Source organism: Anas acuta, chromosome 7 (assembly GCF_963932015.1).
Source record: "Anas acuta chromosome 7, bAnaAcu1.1, whole genome shotgun sequence".
In the NCBI taxonomy this organism is placed as follows: domain Eukaryota; kingdom Metazoa; phylum Chordata; class Aves; order Anseriformes; family Anatidae; genus Anas; species Anas acuta.
In genome coordinates, this window is record NC_088985.1 from 16,510,540 (window position 1) to 16,525,818 (window position 15,279).

General features: G+C 36.4%; 1 protein-coding gene across 2 annotated transcripts in view; it reads right to left on the reverse strand.

Annotated features, from left to right (window-relative positions):
• ADK (adenosine kinase) overlaps positions 1–15,279 on the reverse strand; it is a 276,073-nt gene that overhangs the window by 202,949 nt on the left and 57,845 nt on the right. For both annotated transcript variants that reach the window (XM_068689294.1, XM_068689295.1), the window contains exon 4: positions 262–340. In XM_068689294.1, the coding sequence (XP_068545395.1) occupies positions 262–340 (79 nt within the window). The remainder of the gene's footprint in view (positions 1–261; positions 341–15,279) is intronic.

Consider the following 15,279-nt stretch of genomic DNA (forward strand, 5'->3'; position numbering starts at 1 on the left):
TTAAAAGCCTTCCTCCCCCCCTCCCCTTACCCTTTTAGGCAAATTACGCTTGTAACTGCAACCTTAACAAAAACTATGTGAAAAGAATGAAGAGTAAAACTTCGAAATTGATCATGTGAACGATATACCAAAAAACATACTCTGGGAAACACAATCACGCAAATACATTGAGTAGCACTCATTATTCATAGGAGACAGCACAGAGCATCAAGTTAATTCCAACTCAATATTTGAAATAATTATTTTTAAGGAAAAACAAACCTGGGCCACTTTAACAGAATTCTGAGTAGAGCCACCAGCGTGATATTCTACTTTGAACTTTTTCACAAGTTCTTCAAATCTGTAAAAAAAAAAAAAAAAAAAAAAAAGGGGGAAAAAAGGGGAGAGGGGGAGTTAAACACTACAAGTTATTTTGCAATAGAAAATACAAAGAGCAAAAGATGATATCATGTTATTTGCAAACAAGAAATTCAGATCCATTAGCTGTTACACCTGGTGCAAGCTGGGAACATTATCTAGACTTGGTGCAAATAAGAAAGCAGCATGCGACGGACCTGAGTCCTTTACCTTAAGGTTGCAATTAGATTAAATAACTGAAACATACATTATCTGAAGCAAAAGTGTGATTGTAATGAACTTTTAAATTTACAAAAATATATGCTTGAATAAAGGAATATTGCGAAACAAGGACATTTAGGCACTCATCCCATCACATGAACCTAGAAACAATGTGATTTTAAGTGAGAAGAAAACAACTGTGCTCTGTGTTTCAAGTTTTCATGTGAAATACTGCGTTTTGACAGGTGAAGGACTTCTGTGAACAAATCTAGCATTCTGTTGGAAAAGACAAGCATCTCCTGATGAGCTTTCAAATTTTCAAGTCATAATGCTGCTATGAAAGCATTGCATTTTCTGGTAGCATCTTATTAGGTTTGAACAATAGAAGAAAACTTTAACTTTTCAGGAAAATATCTACCCTCGTATTTCAGATCAAACTTAAGGGTTAAGACCACCCAAATAAAATTCGATCAGACACCTCCTTGCCTAAGATACATTTTGCATTTCAGATGACAGTATCTTGAGAATCAGATCACTGTATCCTGAGAATAAGCCTTTTCTCTAGTCACAGCCTACAGAAAAGACAACTGTCACAGGAAAGGAAACCAGAATAAAAAAAGTTGGAGAGACTGCAAGGAAGCTGAGCACAAATACCACATCATGCCTTTAAGTTCCAAGCATGCTTCAAAATGAATGGATTAAGTAACAGGATCGACAACCTCAGAAGACATTAGACTCAGGAGGAAGTACTCCTGCAGGGTAACTATAAGGTTTACTGTAAAAATTTGTTTGCACGCTTGAGGGTCAAAACGACCTTCACATCAACCTTAATTAATAGTATAGTTTTTTCCTTAAAGTCCTTTAACACTAGATGCTTAACTTTAACAATGAAGTTTGCCCAGTTAGGTAAACTAATGTATTTCAACATCGTTTATTGCATTTAACTCTAGCATGTCTTAAAACAATGACATCTTTATTTCAGACACAGTAAAATTGAATACTACCTGCTAACCCTAGTTCTCCTCCCCACAGCCTGAAAAACCTTATAGCATCTGAACAATGGCTCTGGGGACAGACTTGTCAAATAATGACTTAATTTAAAGGGTTTTGATTTTCAGTACCATATTACTCATAAGAGCATTTTTATTTCTACAATACTTCCTATTTACAATGTTTGAATAATGAGCCTCTCACCCTAGCAAACTACCGATGGGCAGGCAATTAGAAAGAACCAAGAATTAAATTACTACATATGCTTTTCACAGTTATCCACACTACTAATTATCCACCAATTCTATGTCAAGCAATTGAAACCTCAAATGATAGCAAGTAGCTGAGAAGGGGGAAAATAACAAAAACAACAAGTCTCATAACAATTGCTTCTCAAAGACATACAAACCATCATGAACCAATTAAGTATTTTGACAGTATTTTTTCTTAAATTTAATTGACCTTTTCAACCAATTTGAGTGTATGCTGTCCAAATCCCATGGTTACTTTTTGCATTTTTATTTATCGACAAGCATGCTAATTAGTACTTTAAATCCTTTACCTAAAGACATCTAATGTTTTCATGTCTGTACTATTTAGTGGCACATTAAACTTATAGGCTTAGTATACTCTAATGAATGACATACAACAGAAGCTCTAAATTTACATCTTTGTATTTAAACATTTCATTTTGCAGTTTGAAGAAGCATCGAAATAAATAAATGATATCTGGAAGAAAACGATTGAAAGAAATTGCCTTGCAATAGTGTTCTTAATGCCAAGATTTCAAGGTGACAGGTATATGATCAAAGAAGCAACTTCAACAAATTATTTTACAGTTATTAACAGACTTAGAAAAGAAAAAATGACCGGTGGCTTCTGCTATTTCAGACTTAATGTTAAAAGGCCTAACTCTGTTTCTTTGAATTAATATAGTAACTCAACACCTCTAAAGAGCCATTATATAAAATGGAACAGGGTTCATAAAAATGCAAGAAAAGTACTTTTGCTGATCATTTGCTATGACCTATCAAAAGGACAATATAAATGGTGTTGTTTCAATCCACAAGAGGCTGATAACCAAGTCATATCACATATGACCTCAAAATTAAGACTGCCAATAGCTTTTTATCTTAAGTATATGAAAATTTTCACATTTTTCAAAATGTCAGTAGCTGGCACAGGAAGCGTGGGAAAACTGACTTTGCCATTATCTGCTGTATGTCTGACCTGCAAAGACAAGACTGTGTCACACCAGCATGCTTCAGAAACATGGTATTTGCTTTTATAAATTTCTCTGTTTTAAGGAAGGAGGTTCAACTGGAGGAACTTCTGAGGCCTGTGAATGCTAAACAGAGCTTGCGTGTGTGCTTCAGGAATAAGCCGTTATCACACGTAGGATAATTCAAGAAAATTAGAACCTTATGAGCTAGACTGAATAATATTTTTGTTTCGTGCCCTACAACTGTTGGTCTTTCTGAATATTTCTTAAGGCTCTGCTATATCTGAGGATTGTGACCTTTCGCCTGACCTAGCAACATACCGTAACCTTAAATAACGGAATAATAAATCCCGCCATCAGCACCATAGAGGGGGCCCCTGTTTTTGGATGTGTTGACCACATTACAGCATACTTTAACAAAAACAAGTTTACGTTTGCAACAGCATGTGTTTTCAGCTGTGATACTGTTGATCAACTCTAGCACTGACTAAGGAGGATATGTTAATGTTTTGCTCAATTACACTAGAGACAATAGCACTTCTGTCAGTTGCTCCCTCCCCCTTTTAAAAGAAAAAAAAAAAAAAAAGATTGACTCCTTGAACTTGATGCTGAAAGGTGAGCCTTTTCAGTAACCTGACTTCTGAGAGCGCTAATGCCTACGAAAAGTACAGGAAGGCAACTAAAGAAGCTGTTATATATAAAAAATAAATCAGCAAGAATAGAAACAAGTTGGTTTTGTTTTTTTAAAACAAGTTACACCTCCTTACACTACAGGAGATGGAGGTTATTTCTAGAAGGCATCGATGGCTCTTATAGATGCCATATTGTGGCTTCAACCAAACCAGAGCCAGCTGTTAGGGCATCACCCCAGCGAGTCCTCCTTCCTCCCTCCTTTTTCATCGCCGCTGACAGTTTCACCACCCTGCCCATCAATCGCAACATCCCTCTCCATCTCTCTGGGTCCTCTTCCCAAACCTGCTATTCCTTCTAGCATTTCTTCAGATGCAGCATTTCATTTCTCATACTGAAAAACTTGCTTATCTCTGTATCTAACTGCTTCAGACCGCAATGTTCCTGTGTGGTGGCTCTCTCTTTACAGAAACACAGAATTTCTAGGTTAGAAGAGACCTCAAGATCATCGAGTCCAACCTCTGACCTAACGCTAACAGTTCCCACTAAACCATATCCCTAAGCTCTACATCTGAACGTCTTTTAAAGACTTCCAGGGATGGTGACTCCACCACTTCCCTGGGCAGCCCGTTCCAGTGTCTAACAACCCTTTTGGTAAAGAAGTTCTTCCTAACATCCAACCTAAAACTCCCCTGGTGCAACTTTAGCCCATTCCCCCTTGTCCTGTCACCAGGCACGTGGGAGAACAGGCCAACCCCCACCTCGCTTCAGCCTCCTTTAAGGTACCTGTAGAGAGCAATAAGGTCGTCCCTGAGCCTCCTTTTCTCCAGGCTGAACAAGCCCAGCTCCCTCAGCCGCTCCCCGTAGGACTTGTTCTCCAGGAACCCCTCTCCTAGCCCCCCTTCTCAGCCCCTTGAAGCAGAAGCGGTCCCAAGGCCCCGCAGAGCATTACAGCACTCCATGCACCAGCCTTCGTTCTGCACGTTCTCATCTACTACAGCCCCGGGGCGCAAAGCAGTCAATACAAATGCCTTTTCTCTCAGTAACCCATCATACCATTCAAGGTCCAGTTACTAGTATTTTCTGTGAATATTAGCCCACCTACTTTAAATCTTCCTTCAGATCACCTTTCACCACAACGTCTACAAAAGTCATCACCAAGGCTGGGTGAATTCCTGAGGCTATTCTACAGCCTAATGACTGGCGATCCTCTCCTGGGTCGATACCCATCTCTTGTGGCTTGCTTCATACACAGAGTCCAAAGCTGTTTTGAGCTCGGACTGTTTGCTTGTTCTATGCTACATGACGACAAGCAGTCTTGTTTGGTTCACCATGCTTTCAAAACCAAGCTGGTAATAAAAATAAGCACATTAAACACACCCTATAGCCGAACGCAGACAACCTTAGGAAATGGAGTGAAAATTAACAGCCTTACCTTTTTTATTTATTTATTTTATTTTTAGACATACTAGTCTACAAAGCAACTCTTTCTCGAGAATTAAATGGCCAGAGATTGCCAAAATTTAACTGCCAGACCTCTGGGAATAACACTTCTGATGCATATGTCAGCAGCTAGCTATCTGCAAGAGGTAGACAAATGTAAGCTCTTGTTTTTCCACTGCAGTATGCTGCCCTGGATATCTTTTGATAGATCATCTTATTTCCCAAGATATAGACAATAGCATACATCAGCAGAAAAAATCAGCTAACAAAAAAAAAAAAAAAAAAAAATCCAGAAAAGAGGGAAAATTAATTTTTGCCCTTTTTGCTTCTGTCTGCCAGATAACATGAACATAAGGAAAAAAATGGTTATTTTTAATAATGTTAATACAGTATTTCCAGTGGGTTGTATATTTTTGTTTGGTACTAGAAAAGCTTTCAAAAACATCAAGATGGAAATCTCTCAAGTAATCAAGCAAAGGCTGCAAGTTGCATGTAACTCTTTTATTTCTTTGGAGGTAAGTTGGGACTTGGGAGGAAAGCTTTGCTAATACCTCTAGAGAGGAAGGTAGTCTAGGATTTGGTTTACTTTCAAGCTATTGGATGAATTTTAATTAGATTTTAATTAAAAATCATAATTAATGGTGATTTTGACACATTTCCCAGATACTTATTTTTAGTTGCAAGAAGAGGTCATATTAAGATATGTCTGTAGCTGAAGTGTTCAGCTGTGAGGAGAACCAGACTAATACGCTGACAACTAGATGTTTGATCCTTTTAATTGCATTTTTTTAAAAATCTACTTAAATCTTCACATTAAGTAACCTGTGACAGAATGTCTACGAAATCACTTCATAAATTAAGAAAGAATTATGTGAGTGAACATCATGCTATACAACCTGCTTTCATAATACTAAAAGACCAGTAAAACTACATAAGAAGTTCCAAATATATATACATTTATTTTTATTTTTTTTAAGAAAGTCTCCAAGAAATAACACAACAACTACACAATGCCAAACCTGCAACCTGATTGCTTTGCAGGGCACGGCAGAGGTAGTTACACATACATCTGGACAAGCCTGTCGTCTGTCACATTCTCCGTTTCATCAGAGCCTGGGCCAGTGCCAGCACGATGCAGGCAGCCCCATCGCCAGGCAGATGGGGCACACGTTGTAGCAAAGCAGATACAACAAGACAGCTCCGGTCGGCATTCGTAGGCATACTCAAGCCCTCATAATTTGATCCTAAGTGAAATTTAATTCTCGTTTAAGGAAGAGGTCTACTCTCAAGATTCAAACACTGTATCTAAATCACAGAAGACTGAATTTTTTAAACAGAGAATACTGCAGGACAAATACTGTGGGTAAGAAGAAATGCAGTTCATACTTTAAAGAGCGTGCCTAATTTCTCTTAATTGTACGACTCAACATTCTAAGTTTGAATCCTATATAGGACATATATATATATATATGTATGTATGAATTATTTCATCCCTAGTCTTTGACAAATAGCCTGTTAAGATTGAGATGCAGATATAATTGGTTGTTCTGGCTTAAAATTGGGCCTGAAAGAACCAAAACATTACCTTTAAGAAATGAGGTACAATCACAGAGGTAAATGGGAAAGCTTTCTAACAGCTGCTTGGCAATGACTGACTTTACCCAGACCCAGTTCTTCTCCTTATTAGCTTGGCAAAGAATTAAAGAGTTCAGGACTGGGTAGGGGAGTAGAGGAGAAGAATGAAACATGCTAAAAAGGAAGCATTGGAGACAGGTTAGCACCATGGGCATACTACAACAGAAAGCTAATGTGTTACGAGTACGATTGCTACAATTCAGTATAGCAGATTATCATATTTTTCTCCTATATTTACAAAAGTTCAGAGAACATTGACTCTTCATGGAATTATTTACTGTTGCAAACTAGAATTTCACATAAAGTATTTTCCTAATCACCTCATCCAAACAAACAGCAAATGAAAAAAGCCAGTAATTCCAACCAGGTTAGGATTATGAGTACCAAATGTTAATATATGAAAGAAGAAAAAAATGCATAGGCAAATTGCAAGATTCATAGCTTTGAAATATTTTACCACAAATGTTAGTGAGGTTGAAAAAAATGCACTTAAATGTCAGTTTGATAAAAGCCAAAAGAACATTTTCCACATGTGTTTGCATTTAGGCATATTGAAACAAGATGGAAAAAGTAACAGTCATTCAAACGTAAGGTTAAAACATCAGCTCTTAAGGATCATGATTTAAAGACATTTCTCAAAGTATTTTTTTTCCTTTTCTCAGCAAAGAGTCAGGCAAATTTATGCAAGTGTTCGTGAAAAGACCCTCTTATTCCAGATTATCTGGATATCTTCCCTCTACATTATCTCAAAAACGTACATGATTATACCCAGAAGCATCAGCCACCACAAGGCAAGTTTTACTGGTGATATTTTGAAACACTGCAGGAAAATGAAAAGAAAAACTATACCTCTAAATTATTAAAAAAATAAATTTCTAAATGTTGCTGAACACCACAGATATGTTTACACAGAGTTCAATCACAAAACTTAAAATATGTCTATTATATGTGATTATTTTAAGTATGTGTCAAAGAATTTTGACTAAACTTTCCCTCTATTAGCTTCTAATCACAATGTTTAAAGAAAAGTTTCGAGCTGAACACAGGTAACCAGAAATACTGTCAAAGAATTTCCATCAATTCAGTAATTCACTAGAAGTTAATGTGTTTTCCCCTCCCTACTCCCTTTTTGAAAGACCTTGCAGCGATCAGCCAGGACTCCAAAATCTTGTAGGTACATCCCTGGATCCACACCACGGCATTGTTACAGAACACATCGTTACAGAACACTGTAGCCAGAAACAGCTCCTTGCCCTTATACGTAAGCACTGAGGGTCAAAAAACATTTCAGGCAAGGCAAAGTATGTAGCATTTACCTCCGTCATCCTTGGACGCACCAGATTATGTTCTGGAGCACTACGGAACAAGGTCATTTCCTTTGTTATTTCTTGGCTCTATTACAAAAACATTTACACTTGCTCCTGATGTTCCCTGTATACTTTTCTAAGATTGTATGCATTCATACTGCTTTGAAAAAAAAAATGTATCATTTTGTTTGATTCTTTTAAGTGTTTTGGGAAGAATACATGCTTTTTGAGACCTGCCTGTAAAGTCTTCATGTCCCAATTTCCTTGCTAACTAACCAAAGGAAGGGAAAGCTGTTTATCAAATTAGAAAGTGGCATATTCCTTCATCCTTTAAATAGCAATAACTTTGTCTGTCCTACATTAAAAATGCAGGAAGACAAGCAACACAAAGCTTTTGAAAATAAGACTACATTTACAAAATTAAAAGCAATTTAAAGAACATAAACCTAATTATGCAACAATCACATGAGACCACAGTAGACGCTTCCCACTTGGCACAGTAGAGACCAGGTGTTAACTGTCAATAAATCTTTAGTGAATGTTAATTGAAACTGCTGCTTCACAAGCATCAACTTACCCCAGCTCACATCAAAGTGAAAATTTGTTTAACTTAATAGAAAATTTACCAAGAATATTTTAATATTAAAAGTATTCAGTCAAACAAGAGACCTTAAACCTTATCTTTGCTACAATTTAGGCTATCTAAAGCTGCAGTGCAAATCATACTATGCTGCCTATAAAGAGAAGACAAAAAGATGTGTGCACATGTACACTTGGGAGAGAGAAATATTTTACTATAGCAATGCAGTAACTTCGTAATTTGTGTTTTTATCTATAAATACATCACAACAGTAAAAATGTTAACCAAGTTGCAAAGTCTGGGTTTTAATTCAGAGTCGATAAAATATCAAAGTTTTGCAAGCAGAGCTGTTCCAAGAACAAATTATAAACTAATTGCTTCCATACATCTCCCAGATTAAGAAATATTTGTCTAAGTAATATTCTCTTTCTACTAACACTAAGTTCAAAACAATAGTGAAAGTTGCTAACCACAATCTAAATCAATTTTATGTTTTTACAATATAAATGTTCCATGTCAATTCAGCTACAGTACTAAAATATCTATTTTTCTTCACCCCCTGTGCTATTTTCAATTACTTTAAATTAGGTATCCAGTGAGTATATTTAAACCAAGAAAACATTAGGAAAACATCAGAATATTTCAGTAGTTCAAGATGACACTATACATTCACTCTAAGCTATTAGCATGCAGTGAACTATAGTAATTGTCCTCAGGAACAAGCACGAAGATGACCCCAGAAAATCTTACTTTGAGCACAACCAAATAGTAAATGCCAAGTAAGATTTCTGTTTTCATTCTCTTTGACCTCACTTTCTCTCAGTGCTGCTCTGCCTTGAATATTCCTTAGGACAGTCACCTACTGATAGCAGGCAATAGCACCAATTTAACTCAAAAACACAGGCAGTATTTATTACCTCAAGCATGTACTCATACTCTCCAAACACGTTTCCTTTCTGTAAGCTTTTGATAAGCATATAATCACACATCCAAATCTTCACTTCCATTAGGATGCACTACAGAAGGAATCAACTATTTATTGTCAATATCTTAAGCACTTTGTGGGAAGAACTGTTTGGAAGGACAAACGTAAATAAGTTGCTTTCACTTTTGGAGAAGACAAAAACCTGGCTCTCCTACAAGCCAGGAGAACTTGTGCTGGTGGGATGACATCTGAGGACTGGCTACACAGAATAGGCTACTACCCAAGAGCACGCATCAATTGCCTGCTGGGGAGGCAAGTAAGGGAGAACCTACAGCGCCAGCGTGTGTCCTCAAAGTAGCTGTAAGCAAATGAGTTGAGGGTCTGGAAGCAGTCTAGCCACAGCAGCCTGGAGTTCACGAAGGTTAATTCTTCCTGCTAAAACACGGGGTCACTTTTCCCACACAGAGTTCCACACAGCTGCAGTTAAACCAACTCCGATATTCGTGCGAGCTTACTTAAAGCTATCACAAGTGCTTTTACCACAACACTATTGCCTGCAATGTAGATGTATGCCAATTTTCTAAAACATAAAATATTTATCTTGAGTAACCCAGTGTAAGCCCTGTGGGCTATTTAGTAGCAGTAGTATTCTGATAATATCACAATCATTAGACTTAATTGGATAAAACATTTTCTACAATGATCACAGCAATATGAGAAAGATGGGTTAAAACAGTATAGGCTGAAAGCCCAAGAGATGCTAATAATGCAAAGATATTTCTCTGAATAACATAAGATATAAGGTCACCTTTTATCTCAATACTCTGTTGATAATGAAAAAGCAAAGCCAAACCACTAAATAATCAATGGAGAATAAAAATTACTGGATCTAAAGGAAACAGCTGTTGCCATCAAAACACAAAGCCTTTTCACACATGTAACGTGCCTTACAAAAGGAAGATGTGTAAACAAAATGAAGGTAAACATATAGACTCTAAGTAGCATTAGAGGTACCAAAGGTGACAAGAGGACTTGACACTGAAGCTGCTCCTTAAATTATTTCCTTTATAGCATAGGTGTTTTTTTTATTTTTTTTATTTTTTTTTTTCTTTTAGGTTTATGTCTTTACATAGCTTTCTTTTAAATGGATCATTTGCACTACTGAATTCTGGAATTTCAATAAGGGAGAAAAAGGAAGCAACTGGATTAACAACTTTGATCAATTACCCTTACATTAAGCTTTCTACTTGAGTGGTGATATTTTCATACATGAAACAAATCCTCCTGTGTTGTATCAACAGAACACCTTCGTATTTGGAGAGAAGAGGAAAGACTAGGCAACATGCATCAAGGGAAAGACTAGGAAATGTGCAAAGAAAAAAATAATATATATATATATATATATATTCTTCAGCAGGAACCAAACAGCGATGCTGGATAATCCTTAGAAATAATATACTGAATATTGATAAATCTGGGCCCCTCTCAAGTACACAAGCCTTATATAAGGCTTTATATAACAAGAATCAACTAGATAACATTCAGATTTCATGAAATAAACTATATCTCGAATTAGGAAGCAAATAGGTATTTTTCTATAAAAGGTGATTGTCTTCAATTAACCTTTTTTTCTAAAAAAATAGGTTCTTTATCGATATTCTAGTATTTGAGATTTTCATATACATTGCAATTTAATAATAATAATAAAGTACATGCTTATTCTAATATGGAGGTAATAAGTCTCCATTTCAACATATTTTCAAGTTGAAGCTTTAGTTACTTGACAATATCTCCTGCAGAGATTAGCCTATTATTATTTGCTACAGACCCTCTCAGAAAGCAAGAAGCCCATTTTCTCCAGATGACTCATTAACAAGCACGACAGAATGAAGTGTTCCAGCCTGAAATGCCAGCAGCTAAAAATAACTCATCCCACAGCCTATGACAATTCAGTCCAGCTCTTCACTCTATAGGCACAATCTCAGAGGGTCACCTTTTGGAAAAAAATTAGCATATGAAATGAACAGGGGAAAAAAAATATATAAGTCACAAGTTACAAAAAAGCTGCAGGGGAATAGTACTGCATAAATCATTTCCAAAAGCAGTGTTCCAAACAGCACTAAAAGACTAATTCCACAGCAGAACAATAATAATTCATGGACTGAAAGGAACAACCCAAACATTTGACCCAAATATGACAAACCTCTGATAAACCAGTGATTTCAGCTTCCCCCATCTGTGTATATACCCTGCCACTCTAAGCAGGAACAAAGCACGTTTAGTGATACCCTGTATTGCTCTTCCTGCTATTATTAAGGAGCTTGTGGTCAGCTATTAAGTTTCACAGAATCACACCAGCTCCCGTTGAACAATATTTCTAAAAAGCAGCAGTTCATCAAAGTAGTTGTGCATGAAAGAATTTCTCCCCCGCCTCCCAAGGGGGATGGAATAAATGAGGAATAAACTTTCCTTACCCTAAACCCTGCAAAAAATTAATTACCCTGTGTTTATGAAGTATCAAAATATATTGTTAAGATGGAGAATTGGGAACCCAGCTGTTACCAAACACTGAGGTTTCACTTCTATGTCTGGAAAGCTACTGGAACAAAGCACCAGTGCATAAGCACCTGGTACTTAACTGTCACACAGCAACCATTAATTTCATATCAACATTTTCTTTACAAACAAATTTGCATTTCCTTCTTCAGCAAGATAACTGACCTAGTATAGAACAGAGAAAAGACAACACAATATACCTAACTTAAAAATCCTTGACGTTTTCTCACATGACATTTTCATAAACAAATGAGAGAAACGTGAAACGAAACTACGCATTTTTAAGTTGTGACACCACTAACTGAAAAGCATCAGCTAAAGTTATAATTTTATACAGAATCGAATTTCATCTCAGTCTTGGTCCAGAGGTGATTACCGTGTGCTGTTCTACAATCAGTTTTTATTGAACAGTCAGGCCAAAACATGTAAACTTGACTAAACCTAAACAGCTGCAAAAAATCACTTTGTCCATTGTTCACAGTACAATTAAAATGTATCAAAATCTTCTAAGACGAGAGTTCATGCGGACTAACACTGATGAAGCAGAAATGTAAGATACAGGGACCAAACAGGAAATAACTGGGATGAGGCAGCAGCACTGGAGGGCTGGCGCAGAGAAGAATCTGAAGTTAACAGGCTTCAAAACATAAAAATCAGTCAGTAACACTGCAGCAGCTGGGGGAGCTGCAGGAGCAGGAGGATGTATATTCTCCTATAATATAGTAGTAAGGATGAGATTTGTTAGATGTAAGGAAAAAGTACTCTTTCCTACTTAGTAGTAATAAAGATCTCAACTGTCAAGTCCAATTTTGGCAACCTACTTGGAGATGAAAAGCAGTTTAGAGAGTTAAATGGAAGGAAAGTAGAATAAGAGATTATAACGTGACATGTAAGAAAAGATCGAAGAAACCGAGTTAAGTTCAGAAAAGAAATGTTTAGAAACACAATGGATAAATGAATAATGAGTCTTAAAGAAATCAAAGAACTATTTTTCATACCTCTGCAGGGTATGAAGGCAGGCCCTGCAGGAATGAGCTTAAAAGTAAGACTCAGATGACCCATTACAGAAAGCTAACCACATGTAGGAAGACACCCCACGTATGAGGGAGAAGCTTTCACTCACATTTTGAGAACAGTTGGACAAACTTACTATGGCTATTCCAGCTATATATGCTTACCTTGTTGCTATAGAATGGACTCAAGGCTCATACCAGCCCTCTGTTTCTATAATTAACGATACAGGAGAGAACATTTCTTCAGTTTCCTTATCTCTAGGTTGAGCATTCCTTTAATCTTCAACATGTAACATCACAAAACTCCCACAAGAAAGAAACCAGCACACAAGACTACAGCAAAGGAGCTCACCACATTGCATTTGAAGAATGCAAGTCAACAGCTCATTCCATTACAAACTTAATCTTTAGTGTTAAGGTCACAAAAGACAATGAGTACTCAGCTGTTCAAGAAATCAGGAAACTACTTCTTTCAAAGGAGTTCAGCCCCTCTCAATCAGTCACTTAGGCAAAAAAAATAAATTTCTCTTACACAATATCAAAAGCAATTAGCACCTCATAACTAAAACACTCTTAGAGAGTAGCCTAATAAACATTGCACTAATTCTGGTGGAGATCACTGGGTCATGCCTTAGAATTGTGGCATGCAGGTTATCACCTTTAAGAAGCATGGCAAATCACTGTTTCTTTGCTTCCAGATATGGGGAAATTTGCTGATTGATTACAAAGATACTTGCCTTGTTGCTAACCTACTGCTAAGAACAGAAGCTGTTCCTGAAACAACTTGACTGATTCCCAGCACCTTGTCTACTTCTCTACGCCACTTAGTCTATGAGAACATTACAGTATCTATCTCTGTGTGTGTCAAAAGGTGAAGGGGTCTTCATAAATCTTGAAGATAGGAATTTTATCTTAAACATTCCCATGAGGTTTATAGCTTTTTATTATTTTCTAATAGGAAACAAAACTTAGCAAATTCTGTATTAACGGACACATTCTCTTCCTTTCCCTTATGAAATATAGAGAGACTTCAAATGGCTTCATAACCGAGGAAACCAGTAAATAAAAAATTATCAAACATAAATACTTTGTTTTTGCTGAACTGAAGGCCAAATTCCTTGGAAGTTTTTATACAGCTTCCTCAGGTCCTTATGTGATCACAAATGTCTGTAGTACACCAAGAAGCCATGGTTAATCAAGTTGTATAAAACATATTTCCCTCTTATTTTAATTCACTAATTAGATTGTAAAAACAGCCAAAGTATAAAAAGGCCACCCTGAAAATCCTTTCAGAGATTAGAGCAGACAAAAAAGGAGATTGCCAACAAGCACGCTGATCCCGATGGTCCAGCTCGGAATGACCAACCAGTGTTAAGTGAGAAAATTCAACTTTATACTTTAAACATGCCTGAATGTTTTCTGTTATAGAGCTATTAATTGTGCTCAGACCATACACAAGACAGTAGAAACAAAAACGCATCAGATCAAAGAACAAACTGAACTGAAGCAATTTGCACCAGAAAAAAACAACATGCAATCCTTTTTTCTTTTGGTATGCCGTGTAATACTTTGGGTAAAAGCACAAAATTTCTATTAAGGTGGATTAAGACTAAAGATTAAATGCAATTTTATATTTTCTATTTAAATCCCTAATGACTTAAGCTTAAATATATACATATACATGTTCTAAGTAGGTTATTATAAGAGTCCTCATGAAATGATAAATTCAAAATTAGACTTTTCAGTTTTAATAAATAGTTTGATATCACAGTGAACTCTTTAATTTGTTTGCTTGAACAGGACCCTTTCCTAGTGGGTAGGAACAAAGCAGCTTTGAATTACAAACAATGCCCTGCAGTCAGTAAAACTCATGAGGTATTAATTTACAGTTTCATCTGTGATCAGTTAAACTGTATGTGAAATCTTAAACATCTTTAAAAAAAACACCGCAAATAGCTCAATAAGATATTTTTTCAACAGTGCTTTAACAAAAACCATACAAGATTAACTTCTATTGTCAAAACAGAGCCAAATGCAAGTTGTGTTTAAATCCTGCATCCTAGTATCCAAATAACACCAAGAGATTCTATTCTTCAATAGTATCTGAAGAGCTGAATCAGAAGTAACATACAGTCTCCAAAACAACTTTACTCTGATTTTTAACTCACAGTAATAATAATAATAAAAGCTGAAGTACATTCAAGTCAAGCATCAGGAAAAAATGTGCACATACTCGTGTGTATAATATATCTAACAATATATACATTTTTTTTTGCTACAGTATATAGATCTGTATCTTCTCTCTATTTAACAACAGATGGCAGTTAAAATCTAGTGGAAATGGATTGGTCTAGAATCAGAGCACTGTCACTTTACATTCTTATGTTCCTGATCTCGTCTTCCGCTAGTTTGAAAGTGAC